Source organism: Candoia aspera, chromosome 1 (genome assembly GCF_035149785.1).
Source record: "Candoia aspera isolate rCanAsp1 chromosome 1, rCanAsp1.hap2, whole genome shotgun sequence".
NCBI classification, from domain to species: Eukaryota; Metazoa; Chordata; class Lepidosauria; order Squamata; family Boidae; genus Candoia; species Candoia aspera.
In genome coordinates this window covers 579,487-596,854 of record NC_086153.1, presented here as the reverse complement: position 1 = coordinate 596,854, position 17,368 = coordinate 579,487, and the positions used below count along the sequence as shown (strand labels likewise).

Sequence of the window (17,368 nt, the reverse complement as noted above, 5' to 3'; positions counted from 1 at the left end):
GTCACCTGTCTGTCCCTCAGTCCCACTCTGGGGCAGTAGGAACTAAACCCCGGTCCACACCAGTCCTTCTGGGGTTTGAATGGCATCGGGCCCCTCTCAGTCCTCTCTGCCAGGCCAAAGCACCCAGTTCCTTCAGCCACCAACTCCCTGGCCTTGTTTTCAGCAGCCTCCTTGACCTCTTAATCTGTTCCAAATTGTGGCTATGGGACTTATTTTGAGGCAAAATAAAGTGCAACCGATTGCACAGCCAAGGAACTGGCCTTTTTAAAGCAGCCAAAACCCCACAGATTTCCTCCATCTACCCTGGGCTGGTGAACCTGGCAGAACAAGGTTCCCTGTGCCAGATTTGGAGGCAGGCATGCTTCCAAGATGAAGAAATGCTTTGCCCCCCCCGGGTGCCCAGCTGCGATGCTTGCTCCTCAGCTGCTCCGGCTCTGTGGTCTGAGAGGCATCCACTGTGCCATGGAATCTCTGCACGTGTAATAAAATGAGGACTTCTGTATTGCCTGGCTTCCTCTGTCTTTTGAAAAGAAGCAATTCGTTAGATCAGTGTTTCTCAACCTTAGCCACTTCAAGCTGTGTGGACTTCAACTCCCAGGATGCTGGCTGGGGAATTCTGGGAGTTGAAGTCCACACAGCTTGAAGTGACCAAGGTTGAGAAACACAGTGTTGGATATTGCACAGAGGGGCGTGTTTGTGTGCAAGTACAGAGACCATGACATGCATATGATTTGGTACCAGTTCACAAGATCATCAGGAGGGCTGGGCTGAGGGGGGGAGATTGGCCCAGCCAAGCTGGACCTCCCTGCTCCCAGTGAAACCACATCATTCTTCTGTGCTTTAAAACAAGAAAAATGACTACTGTATATTCTTCACTTGAAATAAGGGCAGAGCCAGAGATGAAACTCTTCTCTTTGCTGCTACCTAACAGTAGTTATTCTAAACATCCTGGATTTCCCCACCTATTTATTTATTCGGCTTATTTGTTGCGCCAGTGGCTGATTATAGAGCAATATATCCAACCTTTGATAATTAGAATTAAAAAATAACATATAACAAAAGTCGTCATATAAGCACTGGGAACATCAATTACATTGGACAAATGCTCCAAAGCAGGGTTTCTCAACCAGGGTTCTGTGGCACCCTTGGGTTCCACGAGAGGTCCCGAGGGGTTCCCTGGGAGCTCACAATTTATTTTAAAAATTACTTCAAATTTGGGCAACTTCACGTTAAAGAGGTAAGTTTCATTCTTAGTTTAAGGACACTGTTAGTGCATATGTACAGGCCTACGCATGAAACAAATAGAATCATTTTGTAACTTTTGGCCCAAATTTGAACCTGAATGTGCAGGGGTTCCCTGAGGCCTGAAAAATATTTCACGAGTTCCTCCAGGGTCAAAAGGTTGAGAAAGACTGCTCCAGAGGGAGAACGGTGTCAACGTACCCGAGCCTCGGAGGCCTCCCGGAACAGCCAAGTCCTCATGGAGTCCGAGTTGGAAGGGACCCGAAGAGGTCGTCCAGCCCCACCCGCTGCAGGATTCACGCCTTAATCCCCGACAGAGCCAGCCTCCACGTGGACAATCGGGCAGGAGCGGCTACAGCAGGAGGCAACCACTGAGAAGGCTCGAGTCCGTTATCCGCGTGGGCGGCATTCCCGCGGAAGGGAGCTCCGGCGCCCGGGGACAGGCATTGCCGCCTCTCCCAGCGCGCCCCCGGAGAAGCCGTGCAAGCCTTTCGCGCCCGGCCCCCCTTCCCGCCGGCTCCCTCTGGGGGTCTGCCCGCGGCGCCACACCGCGGCAGCCCGCAAAGGTCCCCCGAAACGCCGCCGCCCCGCTTCGGACGACCCGCGGCGGGCCCGACGCCGCCTCCCGAGCGCCGCGCCAGCCACGCCGGGCGGAGACAGGCCAGCAGCGGCCGCAGCGCACGTGGGCCGCGCCAGCCCCGCCCCTTCGCCCAGCGCGTGCGCGCTGACGCGCCCGGACCGATTTGGCCGCGCTCGGCCGCCGTCCGCCGTCCGTTTCCCTGGCTTCGGCGAGCCAAGATGGCGGCGGCGGAGCTCGAGCGGGTTCGCGTTTCGGCGGCGGAGCTCCGGCGGGGGATCCTGGCCACGGCGGAGGCGGCGGCGACGCTCGGGAGGGGCGACCCAGGTGAGGCGTGCGACGGGGGGGCGGGCAGACGGCGCGGAGCAGGGTGGCCGGGGGGCGTGTCGCGCTGGTGCCCCCTCCTCCCTCCCTTCTCCTGCGCGCGCCCCGCAGCCGCGCGCGCTCTCCCTGACGCGGGGCGGGGGCGCCTTTCCCGGAGCACCTGCCGCGCGGAGGGGCCTCCCGCCTGGGGCCTGCTTGCGGCTCCCACAATCCCGCGACGCCGCGGGGGCCGCCGGGAGCCGCTTCCCCCGCGAGGAGAGCCCCGGGGGCGTTCGCTGGCTATTGGCGGCTTGGCTTGGCTTGGCTTGGCTTGGCTTGGGGTGCCTGCGAGCGCCGTCTCTGAATGGGCGTTGTGTCTGCCCGTGAGCCACCCAGAGTGGCTCTGGGGCTGGGCGGCCTTGAAACAAACAATGCCCAAATGAAATACGGGGATCCAGGGTGAAGCGTTTGGGGCGGGTGGCCGTCCAGCCCCCGCCAGGCCATCCCCTCTCGGCCCCGAGTTCCGCCGTCGGCTGCTCTTGCCGTGAGGAAGGCTTTCCTGACCTTTTGCGGGAATTTGCTTCCTGTGGCTATTACTCTGAGTTGCGTCCTTGGGGGTGAGAGAGGGCGTGTGCGACAGTCCTCCGATATGCGAAAAGTTGGGTCATGTACACACCCGCGCAGAGACAGTCCCTCTTTGGCAGCTTCACCTTCTCGTGTCTCAATCACCCTTCCTTTTCCGAGGGCCTGGTTTCACCTGCTGCGTCCTTGTTGCCGTGTGATTCTAGGAACTGGCCCCCATGCCTGAGGTGGGGTCTGAACACGCGCAGCATCGTAGGACGGAGCGGCTCGTTCCTATTGTTTGGCAGCCATACCTTGATGGGCAGCCCAGAATTGCGTTTGCCTTCTTAGGAGCCTGGTGACATGGTTCAGCTTATCAACTACAGTTTCAGGGTAATTTTCATGTACGCTGGGGTCACCATCCCGTCATATCCTATCTCTGCATCCAGATGTTGTTTCCAAAGTGGAGAATATTACATCTGATTTTGTTATTTTCAGCCGGGTTATCCAACCTATCTTGATTTTTTTAATTCTCTTGCATATTAATCATCCTGCCCAGTTTTGCATCATTTCTAAATCTGATGAACATACCCTTTACCTTTTCATCTAAGTTGCTTGTTAACGTATTGCAGAGTAGAAGGACCCAAAGCTGAATCTTGAGGCAATCTTGCTGCTTTGCTCCATTTTGATTAAGAACCATTGTAAGAAGTCTTGGAATATGCACTTATTTATGGATGGATGGATGGATGGAATTGATAGACCTGCTCCACTCTAATAAAAGTAAAAAACAAGTCAAAACATAAGTACAGGACAGAACCAATGTAACAAAAGGTGATCAACACATAGCTGAGGCTGGGGAGAACAAACGCTCTCGTAACAGAATGGGCTCATCTGAGATCTTGGTCCTATGCCCAAGAGAAGAGCTACCTGATTTCGTATAAGTAAGTTGTGCCTGAGTGCCATCAAGCCCCTACTGAATGCGTGGAGTACTCTCCAAAATGTTTTGCTGAAATTAAATTATATTACATCCACATTATCCACACAATTTGATTGGGCTACTTTGTATATTGCTCTAATAATAATAAATTAAATGTATACGCCATTCAGACTTGCTGGGAGTCAGGCAGCAGGTACATTTAAATTATTGTCTATACACTGCTAAAACTCTTGTGTCTGTTTGATACTTTGTAACCTTTAACTGGGCAAAACAGTGCGTCATAGGGCAATGGTTTTTGAACCAAGGTACCTCAAATGGGCTAACTTACAGAAACCAGGACCCATGGCTCTTGAGATTGACTGAATCTGGCAATATTTGTTCTGGACAAATCTACTTGGACTTCTGGCAATTACTGTACTGATTGACCGGATTTAGACGTGCTCTTACTAGTCTGCGGTTTTGCCGTTTTTGAAGATTGGGAACTCATTTGCTCCCTTTCAGTGCTGTGGAACTTCATCAGTTTTCAAGGATTTCTTAAAGTTTGGTGCCTAGTTTTAGCCAGACCAGGCCATGGAATTTCGGAGTAGAAAGGTATACTCTGGCTGTGTTTCTGTCTCAAGCTCCAGAGCTTTCCATTTCCAGGAAGAAAGCTTTTAAAGCTTCCTGGACACTGAGCTGGCCTCCTTGTTGACCCTGTCTTGCACCATGGAATATATTCTAGTTAAGCCTCAATCTTTGTGGTCTTAAATAAATTCTTCACCCTCTTGGCTTTTCCTGTTGGACTCTTCTGGCAATTTCCCACTGAAGATGTTGCCTAGTCTGGCAATGAAACTCTACAATTTCCCACTTGCCTATATGCGAACTGTGAGATTATGGTCACTTTTTCCTGTGGGTTGCACACAGTTACATCTTGTACCAGGTCTCGGTTGTTACTTCAGATTACGTTGAGGGTTAACCTCTCCTTGGGTTGCTCCCAAGTCCATCTGTCCTGAGGCACAGTCACTGGGGCATCTAGAAATGTGGCTTCTTTGCGATGGGCTGAGTGTGACTATACCCAGTCCGTGTGACAGACTCTCCCATTATTATGGCCTCTCAGTTGTACACCTCCATGATTTCTTCTACCATGTCCAGTTCACTTTCAGCATTTTGATCAGGTGGGCAACGGCCACCCAAAGTGGTTGTATGGAGGAATCTAATCTTCCAGTATTTTCTGATTATTTATTTATACAATTGATATAGCTGCCCACCTCACCCTCTGGGTGGCTTACAAGAATTAAAAACACAACTACCCAGAACATATGACTACAACATATAAGTCCAGGCGCTCAAGGATCAACAGTAACCTTACTCATAGAAACAAAAGCACACAGAGCAGCGAAGTGCATCTAACCACCTGATCCTTTCAGAGGGTATGTAACCCATAACCTTGTGGGCTTTGGGTCTCTCCTGGGTTCCTTGGCGAGGAGCCCAGTGATCATGGTAGTTGTGCTTCGTTGTTGCACCTATCTCCAAACACTTCAGTCCCTTACTTAAGGGGGCAATTTCCCCACCACGTGCCATAGGTTCTTTAGTTACTGCCAGTGTCTGGAACCTCCAGTCTCCCTTACCCACCACCTGGGCTTCTGGTTGCTTTTGCCAGCACTGCTTGCAGTAACAGCTCTGCAGCCCTCTCAGGTGCCAGGCTCTGGGCCTTTGTTTGCTGGTCTCCTGGTCTCCAACTTCTGAGAACATCTTGGTCCCTCCTTGGCCAACCTCTTCCATATCTCGTGGTGGTGGTGGTGCTGCCCAGCTAACCAGCCACTGCCTGCCTTCTTGCTTTTCCATCAGCCACCCTCCACCATCTTTCAGAGCACCCTGTTCTTCCCTGGCATCTTCAGCTTTGGGCTTCCTCCTCCTCTTTTTGTTCTTCCTTCCTTCTTCTTTGTTCAACTTTATTCTTTCATGATACCTCCCTCCAACATGCCTTCTGCACTTCTCCTTTTGCCATTGCACAGCTGTTGCTGACAACCTCCTCCTGAGACAGCTGAGCCCCTTCTTAGAGGGCCAGCTCTTCCTTCTCTGCCAAGTAGGGCCCTGAGAAAGGTGCAGCTGAGAGAAGGGACGCAGGCGGTTTTGCCATCCTGCGTTCATCTTCTTATACATTGGGGCCAACGTGAACTATGGCCACAGCCACCTCAGCAACCCTTGTAGCAGCTTATTTAAATGTGACATGAGATCTGCAACTTCTGAATCAGGCAGGTGCAGTCCTGTTTTTCTGTGCTTCTGATGGCTGAGTCGCCCACGCCTGGAAGAGCTCCACCCCCACCGAGGAGGTTCATCCTCAAGGATTGGCTCCCTTTACAGAAACCACCTCTTGTGCCTGAGATGACGCCCTCCTTCCCCAAGACCTTTCTTCTCTCCGATAGTGAGGGAGTGGGACGTGGGCATCATATTTTGGGTCCTGCCTACGTACCTCTCTGGCTGTCCGACTCTCTCCAGTTCAGCCAGCTTTTTTTCATGGAAATGGACTTGCTTTCTGAAAACCGGCAGCTCATTGCACTGAGCACAACAGGCAGATGCTCAACATTTGTGCAGTTGTGAAGAGTTAGGGACACTGACAGAGTTACGCAAGAGCCGTTACCTAGGCAAAGAGGGCTGAAACGTTCTTTAAGTGCCAGGAGGCAAGATAATATTTGGAAGCAGATCAGGCAGATGCCTCCCTGATTCACTGGAGCATAAGAAGGAGGGGAGGGACAGCACAATCGTGCTTTCAAAGTTCTGTTGTTACAGCCTGACTTAAGAGCTGTGTTTTGTACGTTGGAAAACACTTGATTTAAAAGATAGTTGTTGCATTTTTACAGAGCTTGGAGCCCATGAGTCCATGCCCGGTAGCTAAACTCGCCATGCTGTTCAGTCTCTGGAGAGAGATGGTCAGTGTGCTTTGAAGCTTGCTGCCCTTCCCTGCTGCACTCCCGCCTTAAAATCCCCTCTTCCTGTTTGCCTGCTGTTTGCCCACACTTGTCATAAGCCCCCAACTGCCTCTCCTCTCTCCAAAGAGCTCTGGCTGGGACTGAGCTGTTGGCCGAGGAGGTGATTCTGCCTGACAGGGAATCACTTGATCCGTGAGTCAGCTGCCGCGTGAGCCCCTCCCCGACAGCCCGTGCTTCCAGCGGGACCAAAGAGAAGCACCCAGCCAAAGACGACCCCCCACCCCACCTAACTGTAATTGCTCAAGATGTCAGTCCTCTCCCTCACAAAACTCTGGTTTCTTTTTGTCCTCTGCTCACCCCCTTCTTCCTAAAGGGTTCTTCCTGAGGCCTTGTTCATATCACATCACGTTGTTTATTCGTTTAGTCGCTTCTGACTCTTCGTGACTTCATGGACCAGCCCACGCCAGAGCTTCCTGTCGGTCGTCAACACCCCCAGCTGCCCCAGGGACGAGTCCATCACCTCTAAAATATCATCCATCCACCTTGCCCTTGGTCGGCCCCTCTTCCTTTTGACTCCCACTCTCCCCAGCATCAGCATCTTCTCCAGGGTGTCCTGTCTTCTCATTATGTGGCCAAAGTATTTCAGTTTTGCCTTTAATATCATTCCCTCAAGTGAGCAGTCTGCCTTTATCTCCTGGAGTACGGACTGGTTTGATCTTCTTGCAGTCCAAGGCACTCTCAGAATTTTCCTCCAACACCACAGTTCAAAAGCATCGATCTTCCTTCGCTCAGCCTTCCTTATGGTCCAGCTCTCGCAGCCATATGTTACTACAGGGAACACCATTGCTTTAACTATGCGGGCCTTTGTTGTCAGTGTGATGTCTCTGCTCTTGACTATTTTATCGAGATTTGTCACTGCTCTTCTCCCAAGGATTAAGCGTCTTCTGATTTCCTGACTGCAGTCAGCATCTGCAGTAATCTTTGCACCTAGAAATACAAAGTCTTTCACTGCTTCTACGTTTTCTCCCTCCATTTGCCAGTTATCAATCAAGCTGGTTGCCATAATCTTGGTTTTTCTGAGGTTCAGCTGCAAGCCAGCTTTTGCACTTTCTTCTTTCACCTTCATCATAAGGCTCCTCAGTTCCTCTTCACTTTCAGCCATGAAAGTGGTATCATCTGCATATCTGAGATGGTTAATGTTTCTTCCAGAGATTTTAACTCCAGCCTTGGATTCCTCAAGCCCAGCATGTCGCATGATGTGTTCTGCGTACAAGTTGAATAGGTAGGGTGAGAGTATACAGCCCTGCCGTACTCCTTTCCCAATCTTAAACCAGTCCGTTGTTCCGTGGTCTGTTCTTACTGTTGCTACTTGGTCGTTATACAGGTTCTTCAGGAGGCATACAAGATGACTTGGTATCCCCATACCGCTAAGGACTTGCCACAATTTGTTATGGTCCACACAGTCAAAGGCTTTAGAATAGTCAATAAAACAGAAATAGATGTTTTTCTGAAACTCCCTGGCTTTTTCCATTATCCATCGGGTATTGGCAATTTGGTCCCTCGTTCCTCTGCCTTTTCTAAACCCAGCTTGTCCATCTGGCAATTCTCGCTCCATGAATTGCTGAAGTCTACCTTGCAGGATCTTGAGCATTACCTTACTGGCATGTGAAATGAGTGCCACTGTTCGGTAGTTTGAACATTCTTTAGTGTTTCCCTTTTTTGGTATGGGGATATTTTTTTTCCAATTTTTCCAATCTGATGGCCATTCTTGTGTTTTCCAAATTTGCTGGCATATAGCATGCATTACCTTGACAGCATCATCTCTCAAGATTTTGAACAGTTCAGCTGGAATGCCGTCGTCTCCTGCTGCCTTGTTATTAGCAATGCTTCTTAAGGCCCACTCAACCTCATTCTTCAGGATGTCTGGCTCTAGCTCACTGACCACACCGTCAAAGCTATCCCCAATATTGTTATCCTTCCTATACAGGTCTTCTGTATATTCTTGCCACCTTTTCTTGATCTCTTCTTCTTGTGTTAGGTCCTTGCCATCTTTTTTTTTGATCATACCCATTTTTGCCTGGAATTTACCTCCGATGGTTCTAATTTTCTGGAAGAGGTCTCTTGTCCTTCCTATTCTATTGTCTTCTTCCACTTCCACGCATTGTTTGTTTAAAAATAATTCCTTATCTCTTCTGGTTAACCTCTGGAATTTTGCATTTAATTTGGCATATCTCCCCCTATCACTGTTGCCTTTTGCTTTCCTTCTTTCTTGGGCTACTTCTAGTGTCTCAGCAGACAGCCACTTTGCCTTCTTGGTTTTTTCTTTCTTTGGGATGTATTTTGTTGCCGCCTCCTGAACAATGTTGTGAACTTCTGTCCATAGTTCTTCCGGGACCCTATCTACTAAGTCCAGTCCCTTAAATCTATTCTTCACCTCCACTGCATATTCCTTAGGAATATTAGTGAGCTCATACCTAGCTGATCTGTGGGTCTTCTCTAATCTCTTCAGTCTGATCCTAAATTGTGCAAGAAGAAGTTTGTGATCTGAACTACAGTCAGCTCCAGGTCTTGTTTTTACCGACTGTATAGATGTCCGCCACCTTTGGCTGCAAAGGATGTAGTCAATCTGATTTCGGTGTTGTCCATCTGGGGAAGTCCACGTATAAAGCCATCTCTTAGGTTGTTGGAAGAGAGTGTTTGTTATGCAGAGTGAGTTGTCTTGGCAAAATTCTATCAGGCTATGTCCTGCTTCGTTTTGTTCTCCCAGGCCATGCTTACCTGTAATTCCAGGTGTCATTTGACTGCCCACCTTAGCATTCCAGTCTCCCGTGATGAAAATAACATCTCTTTTAGGCGTGTTGTCCAGCAGGTGCTGCAGATCCTCATAGAACTGCTCTACTTCAGCTTCTTCAGCATCTGTGGTTGGGGCATATATTTGGATCTCTGTGATGTTAGATGCCTTGCCCTGTATTCGAACTGAGATCATTCTATCGTTTTTTTGGATTGTATCCAGGCACTGCTTTAGCCACTTTACTATTAATTATGAAGGCTACTCCATTTCTTCTGTGGTCCTCTTGTCCACAGTAGTAGATCTGGTGGTCATTTGACGTGAAGTGGCCCATTCCAGTCCATTTCAGTTCACTGACGCCCAAAATGTCTATCTTTAATCTTGACATCTCACCAATAACCACATCCAATTTGCCCTGGCTCATAGATCTTACATTCCAGGTTCCAATGGTGTGTTGATCCTTAGAACATCGGACTCGCCGTTCACCACCAGCACCGTCGGCCGCTAGCCGTCCTTTCGGCTTTGAGCTAGCTGCGTCATCACGTCTGGGGCTAGTTGAGCTCATCCTCTGTTCCTCCCCAGTAGCATTTTGACCATCTTCCAACCTGGGGGTCTCATCTTCCGATGGTATACTGACATATCTCTGGTTGTACTGATCCATTTAGTTTTCACGGCAAGCATGCTGGGGTGGGTTGCCATTACCTTTCCCAGGGATCGCATTTAGTCTGACCTCTCTGTCATGACCTTCCCATCTTGGGTGGCCCTTCACGGTTTAGCTCATGGCATCATTGAGGTGCTCAAGCTCCAGCACCATGACAAGGTAACGATCCTTTGCTGAAGATACCACATCACATCACATCACCTGATTAACTGGGCCAGGGGAATGGTAGGCAAGCGTGTCCTGTGCACTGTCACATAACAAATGCTGGCTGGGGCATTCTGGGAGTTGAAGTCTACACACCTTAAAGTGGCCAAGGTTGAGAAACACTGACCTAAAGAATTTAGTTTTAATCAAAACTGACATAGCCTTGCTTGGGTCTAAACTAATCCCACCATGTCACAAAACAATGTACTAATATCGCTTAGCTAGAAGCGACTCGTGGCAGTTTACAAAGTTAAAAATCTGATCCCTAATCCAAGTAACAGGGTCATAATCCATCTTGTGCCTGGCCACCCAGCTGCAGACTTGAAGAATCCCCGAAGTCCATACGTAGAAGGTGGTTTGAACTGCCTTATGTAAAGCTAAAAGGTAACTGATGCATTTCCAAGGGCAGGGAGTGCCAAACCATGGGGCCACCCCAGAGAAGGACTGCCTTTGGGCCCCTCTCCCTCCGTTGCCATAAGGGTGGGGCCCTGAGCATCTCTTCCCTGCATGCATGCAGGAACAGGGCAGAGATAGTCCCTTGGGTGTCCTGGAGCCAAGTCCTGGGTCAAGATTAGCCTGTTGGCATCCCAGGCAGCCACCAGGGGACAGTTAGACTCACATAGCGCCTCTTGCCCTGCAGCATGCTGGGCAGAGGCCACCTCTTGGAAAGGCTGCACGGAACCTTTGGCTATCCAGAAACTTTGGTCTCTTGGGAGTGAGGGGGTCCAAAAGGAATGGAGGTGGGCAGTTCCTCCTTGAGTCTGCCAGCAGTGGTGCCATCCTTGATTGCTCCCTCCCTTCCCCTTCCCCTTCCCCTTCAGAGGGCAAATTATCGCAGGAAATGGGGAAGACAGTCCTAAGAATTGATAGAATCATTTTATCCTGCTACGTTCCCCCCAGTGGTGGCCTTGGCTAGTAGCTGCAGCCAAGGAAAGAGATGTGAGGGTCACCTATGTTTGCTGGATGTTGGTACACTGAAAAGACACCCAAAGAATGCAAACCAGTATTATTAAAGCTATACTGATTAACACTGAAATGAAGGTACGGCTCTTTGAAGGACTTAGATTTCTTTACTACAAATGGCCACAGACAAAAGATGTACAGATGATATGCGTTGGGAAGACTTGTCCAGGCCAGAGTTCCCCAGACCAAGGGAAGCAGATCCTGGCTGAGTCCCAAAGGGGTATGTATGTACCTAATAACAGACCACCCAAAATACATTTCCTCAACACTGAAAGTCCTTAAAATGTGTCCCGATGAGGATACAGCTAAGGCGTAGACCTGTCCTCTTTGACATGTGTGATCATGCGGTGCCTGTGGGTTTAAAATTAATAACGGTTATAGTTAGCATTGCACAAGTACAGGGAAAAAAATCCCTCTTTCTGATTACTAGAACCTGTTGACCAAAGAAGGGAGTGGGTGGTCTTTCACAAGAAAAAGGAGACACTGAAGCAGCGAAGCTGGTGAATAGAAAGGCTCAGTGGATAACGAAAAGCTGCACTGAATAAAAAAAAATCAATGTTCCCTCTTCTGGGGAGATAAAATATAGTCTAGCGCACACGTCGGGTTAAGACTTGTGAAGACCAAGCATGGCTGGCAGTTGGAGCCTGGGCATGCTGTGCCCAAACCGAGAAGCCACGTGGTAGCTCGGTGGACTGGGTTGGCTCGCACAGGGTTCTTGGATGGGCTGGGATTCTGGCCAGCTGCCCAGCCCTTTCTTAGCTTGGCCTAAAGTGTTACCCGAATCCAGACGTACCTTATTTTTCTGGTAAAAATGGCTGACAAGCAAAGAAAAAGAAAAACTGACAAAATGCAGTGCCCGTTAAATCATCCTTATCGTGATGTGACATGTGGCACAGTGGGTGGGAAGTTAGTTGTGCTCCCTTACAGGAGACATAAAGGTCTCCTTGCGTGACGCTCCTGCCTGTCGTAGAGCAAAGGCCTGGTGCTCTGGACACCGGCTGACCCCAGCCAGAGGATCCTTTGGCCTGACCCAGCGACCAGGCTCTGTGGACCCCCCATCCAGGAGCCAAGCGGGTGCTCGTGGCTTGTCTGGTTCCGTTGCCCACCTTGGCTGAGCCGCTCTGTTCCGGAGCCTGTGTTGCCCAGGCTCCGTTGCCACGGGAGCAGCTCTCCAGCGTTCCAATGCCTGCCCGCCCAGAGCCTCCCCCCAGAAGCAGGCTGGGCATTCCTGGTTGCAGCCTGCAGACTTGGCATGGCCCACGGAGCTGACCAGTGGGAGTCCTCGGCCACGGTTGGGATGTGCTCCCCTGGAGGAGGTCTGTTCCAGCTCTGTGAAGGGGCAGCCGTTGGGGTTAAAGGGGAAAGCCTCCAAGGTGCTCTGCCTTCGTGGGGAGCGGTTCCTTGCTTTGCGCATGATACATTAACTGCTCCGATCCAAACAAAGTAAGGTGGTGGTGGTGGTGGTGGTGATGCAGTCGCTGCAGAAAACAAGTGTGTGTGTGGCCGTATATAGTCACCTTCCAGATGCCACCTGAAAGAGCCAGATTTTCACTGTCCTTTGGAAGGGCTCAGGACTGAGGGTCGCCTTCCCTTTGTGGGGGCAAGCTGTGCCAAAGCAGGGAAGTCCCCACAGAAAGTGCGCAGTGTCCGGCCCTCCCTTTGGAGCACATAAAACAGGGATTTTCAGCAGGCACTCCCAGGTTACCCCAGAACAGAAGCCAGAAGGCATGCGAAAGCACCTTGCCAGGCTTAGCCAGGAGTTACCAGCACCTTCTGTTGCGCCCCAGAAACACAGCTGCAGCCCCTGTAGCTGGGTGGACTGCCCAGGCAGCACATCACGGCCGCTGCGTTTTGGATCAGCTGGTATTTCCCATAGAATAAATCACCTAGTGGCGGATTATGCGATCCAATCTCTAAAATGTTTTGGCACAGAATATTATGTGATTGTGTGTTGTTAACTTGGTTGGCATACACATACATACATACATGTTGAGGTTTTCCTACTAACAGATTAAGACTGCTATTGTGCCTAATCATTTTGGCCAGGTGAAGGGGTTGTATTAGATTGTCTCCTCTCACGTGCTTCATGCAAATAGCCTGGGGGGAGGGGAGGAGCTGCCCGGACTTGTCTTCTCACTTCCTCTTTTTCTCTCTGCTGGAAATGTAGCTCAGCAAGGCTTGCTCCAAAGGGAGCTACGTACTTTAAATGTTTTGCTTTTGTTTTTGCTTTCTGTAAATAAATTATTTTTATAGAAATGCTTGGTGTGTGACTTTTTTGACCTCTCCTGGGCTAAAGGCTTTCCCAGCATCTGCCAACAGGTTATGTGCCCAGTAAACAACGCAGTAAAACCCAGAGAGAAAAGAGAGGTCAGCTCCACACCTCATGCACAGTTTAAAGGCAGGTAGCAAAGACCTGTGAAGATTTTCTTTGGAGCCACCTGGAGATTTTCCAGCAACTGCCGGTCTGCAGGACTTAGAAGCTAGCTGAGGTGACTTGCAAAAGAAGGAAGAAGCCATGGCTGCCTCCCAGCCCTCAGCGATGCCTCTGGAGCGCCTATCAGAGACCAACTATTTGAATTGGGCCCTGAAGATGGAAATGTATCTTCGCAGAGAGGATCTTTGGCTGCAAATTGGTGAGCAAACCCCCCAAAATCCCAGTGCTGAATGGCTGAGACAGGATGAGCGGGCTAGAGCCACCATTATCCTGGGAGTTGAGGACAATCAGCTAGTCCACGTGCGAGGCATGCAGTCTGCAAAGCAACTTTGGGACGCTTTGAGAGACTTATATGTAAAGGCAACAGCAGGGAGTAAAGTTACTCTGACGAAAAAGCTGTACAGAGCCTACCTTGCAGAAGGAGATAGCTTTCCTGAGCACCTGCATTTTATTCAGCAGCTGTTTGTTGAGTTGCAGGAGAGAGGAATGGAATTTACACCTCTCACAAAATCCTATATCCTCCTGTCCTCACTAAATGCAACATGGGACACGCTGATTTGTACCCTGGAGGCTATGCCTGAAGTAGACCTCACCCCATCGTATGTTACACAGCGCTTACTCGCTGAATGGGAGAAGAGAGAGGAAAGATCCCCCCCCATCTCTTCTGGAAAGCTGCAAGACCAGAAAATGAGGGAAAAGAAGGGAAAGGAACCTGAGGCCACAGCACTAGCCAGCCAGCGATGCTTCACTTGTGGTTCAGCTGGACATTTGCAAAGAGACTGTGCCATGAGACCCAAGGGTAGAAAGACAGAGCAGAAGAACACAAGGGCAACACAGAAGAAGGCTCTTCAGACAACCCAAATTGCACAGGTTGCTGAGAAGGGTAATTCTGATGTATGGGTGTTAGATTCTGGGGCCAGTTGTCATTTATGTAATTGTAAAAGCTCTTTTGTGTCACTGTCTAAAACTGAAAGACAAAGTGTATCTTTGGCTGATGGGTCTGTGACCAAAATTATGGGACAAGGTGACTTGTATTTATCCTGCTTAGGAGAAACTGTAAAAGGTGTGTTGTATGTGCCAAATTTACAATCAAACCTTTTATCTGTGGCACAATTGGCTGCAACAGGGTATATCATAACATTTAAGAAAAATGGTTGTGAGATACGTAAAAATGGGAAATTGTGTGCTACTGGTATGTTAAAAGACTCCTTGTACATTGTGCAAAATGCAAGGAAGCCAAGCTGCAAGGCTGCAGTTGGCAACACACCATATCATGACCAATGTGTACACCTGATGCACAGGAGATTTGGTCATGCTAATTTCAAGTATATAGCACAAATGCCACAGCTGTGTGCTGACCTAAAGATAAAACCCTGTAATAAGTACTTAGACTGTGTAGTTTGCAAAGAATGCAAAACACTGAAAGCTCCTGTGAGTAAGCACAGTGACAGAGTTACAACTAGACCTTTGGAAATTGTACACTCTGACATTATTGGTCCTTTTGCTCCAAGTCTTGGACAAGCAAGGTATGCAATGACCATCATTGATGATTTCTCAAGATACACATTTATCTACATCTTAAAACATAAAGATGAGGCATTTGAGAAATTTAAAAGTTTTGTGACATGGGCAAATGGAAAATTCCCTAGGCCTGTATCTGCACTCCAATGTGATAGAGGAGGAGAATACCTTTCTCACAAATTCAGAAGGTTCCTAGTGGAAAAAGGGATAGAACAAATTCTTTCTAACCCGTACACCCCTCAGCAAAATGGTGTTGCTGAAAGAAAGGGCAGAACCTTGCAAAATGCGATGGAATGCATGTTAAAAGATTCACGATTATGTTTTAAGTTCTGGGGAGAAGCTTTATCGACTGCCACTTATGTTCAGAACAGGTTGTATAACTCTATGATTCAGGACACTCCATTCCATTTGTTTTATGGTGTGAAACCAAAGGTAAGCCATCTTAGAGTGTTTGGTAGCACTGCATGGGTTCACATTCCAAAACAGCAGAGAAGGAAAGGAGGCCCCACAACAAAGAAAGCCATCTTTGTTGGCTATGAACAAAGCCAGAGGAGCTACAGGTTCATAATGGGAGATAAATTAATAATTAGCAAAAGCGCTTCTTTTGCTGAACAAAACTGGGGGAGATTAAATTCTAGCTCTCCAGTTGAACTGACCACCACAAGAGAACAGCAAGGACTTGCTGATGGTGATCTTTTGCCTGATGAGGACATTAAATCAGAAAAGCAAATTGAAGATCTGTCTGATGAGATAGATGCTTCTCAGGAAAGTGATAGGAGTCAAAATTTAAGCCCTGTATTACCTCGCAGATCTCAGAGGAGTAATAAAGGCGTTCCTCCATCACGTTTTCAGGCTGAAACAGTAAAGGCTTTTCACATATTCACAGAACCTGAGTCTTTAGAACAAGTGAATGCTTTACCACCTGAGATTGCACAAAATTGGCATTCTGCCATGCAACAGGAATTAGCATCCTTGAAAGAAAATAAAACATGGAAACTGGTAAATCTACCTCCCAATGAACGCTGTCTGGGTTGTAGGTGGGTTTTCAAACTGAAAAGGGATGCTGATGGCAAAATTCAAAAATATAAAGCAAGGTTGGTTGCAAAAGGGTTCACTCAAAGGAAAGATTTAGACTTTGACAAGACTTTTGCACCAGTTACTAAAGGTGAATCAATTAGATTACTGTTAAAAGTTGCTGCACTCAAGGGAATGTCAGTTAACCACTATGACATTCAAACTGCATTTCTCTATGGTGATTTAGACCACAGATTATACATGCAGCAACCCCCTGGCTATGAAAAAGGGGAGAATCTAGTCTGTGAACTGCAGAAGTCAATCTATGGGTTAAAACAAGCTGCTAGATCCTGGAACCAAAAAGTAGATGAAAAACTGCAGAATTTTGGTTTTGAAAAAGGAAAAGCAGATCCCTGTGTATATATGAAGAAGGACAAACAAGGCTGTATGTATCTGTGCATTTATGTTGATGATTTGCTGCTGTTCACATCAACAGAAAAACAAAGGCTTGATTTTGAAGCCTGCATAAAAAGCCATTTCATATTAAGAAGCCTTGGAATTATAATAACCTAGGTTTGGAAAAACACAGGAAGAAGAATGGTAGCTTTCTGTTGAACCAAAGGGGAGATAATGGTAAAGTAATGTGAATGGAAAGACATATAAAGGTGTCAGAGAAGATTGGTTATGCATCTTAATCTGTAGTGTAAAAAGGGGAGTGTTGAGGTTTTCCTACTAACAGATTAAGACTGCTATTGTGCCTAATCATTTTGGCCAGGTGAAGGGGTTGTATTAGATTGTCTCCTCTCACGTGCTTCATGCAAATAGCCTGGGGGGAGGGGAGGAGCTGCCCGGACTTGTCTTCTCACTTCTTCTTTTTCTCTCTGCTGGAAATGTAGCTCAGCAAGGCTTGCTCCAAAGGGAGCTAAGTCCTTTAAATGTTTTGCTTTTGTTTTTGCTTTCTGTAAATAAATTATTTTTATAGAAATGCTTGGTGTGTGACTTTTTTGACCTCTCCTGGGCTAAAGGCTTTCCCAGCATCTGCCAACAATACATACATACATACATTAATTAATTAATGGCAGGATAAAAATCTAATAATAGCAACAGTAGTAGTAGTTGATTCAGAGCCATGCCTTGGGGGAAAAATACTGTCTTATAACTGCCCCCATTTGGTTGTGAAGGAGTTCAACTAGCAAAAGCTGCTCGGATTTTTCAGTGCTCAGGAGGAATTGAGGGGTGGGGGCAAGGCTGCTG

The 17,368-nt window shown here is 48.3% G+C and overlaps 2 protein-coding genes across 3 annotated transcripts in view; both read left to right on the top strand.

The window, feature by feature from the left end:
- VTN (vitronectin) overlaps nt 1-17,368 on the top strand; it is a 116,367-nt gene that overhangs the window by 24,714 nt on the left and 74,285 nt on the right. The window lies entirely within an intron of this gene.
- The window catches only part of SMG6 (SMG6 nonsense mediated mRNA decay factor), a 78,760-nt gene continuing 63,418 nt past the window's right edge, over nt 2,027-17,368 (top strand). For both annotated transcript variants that reach the window (XM_063294865.1, XM_063294856.1), the window contains exon 1: nt 2,027-2,146. In XM_063294865.1, the coding sequence (XP_063150935.1) occupies nt 2,041-2,146 (106 nt within the window). In that variant the 5' untranslated portion in view covers nt 2,027-2,040. The remainder of the gene's footprint in view (nt 2,147-17,368) is intronic.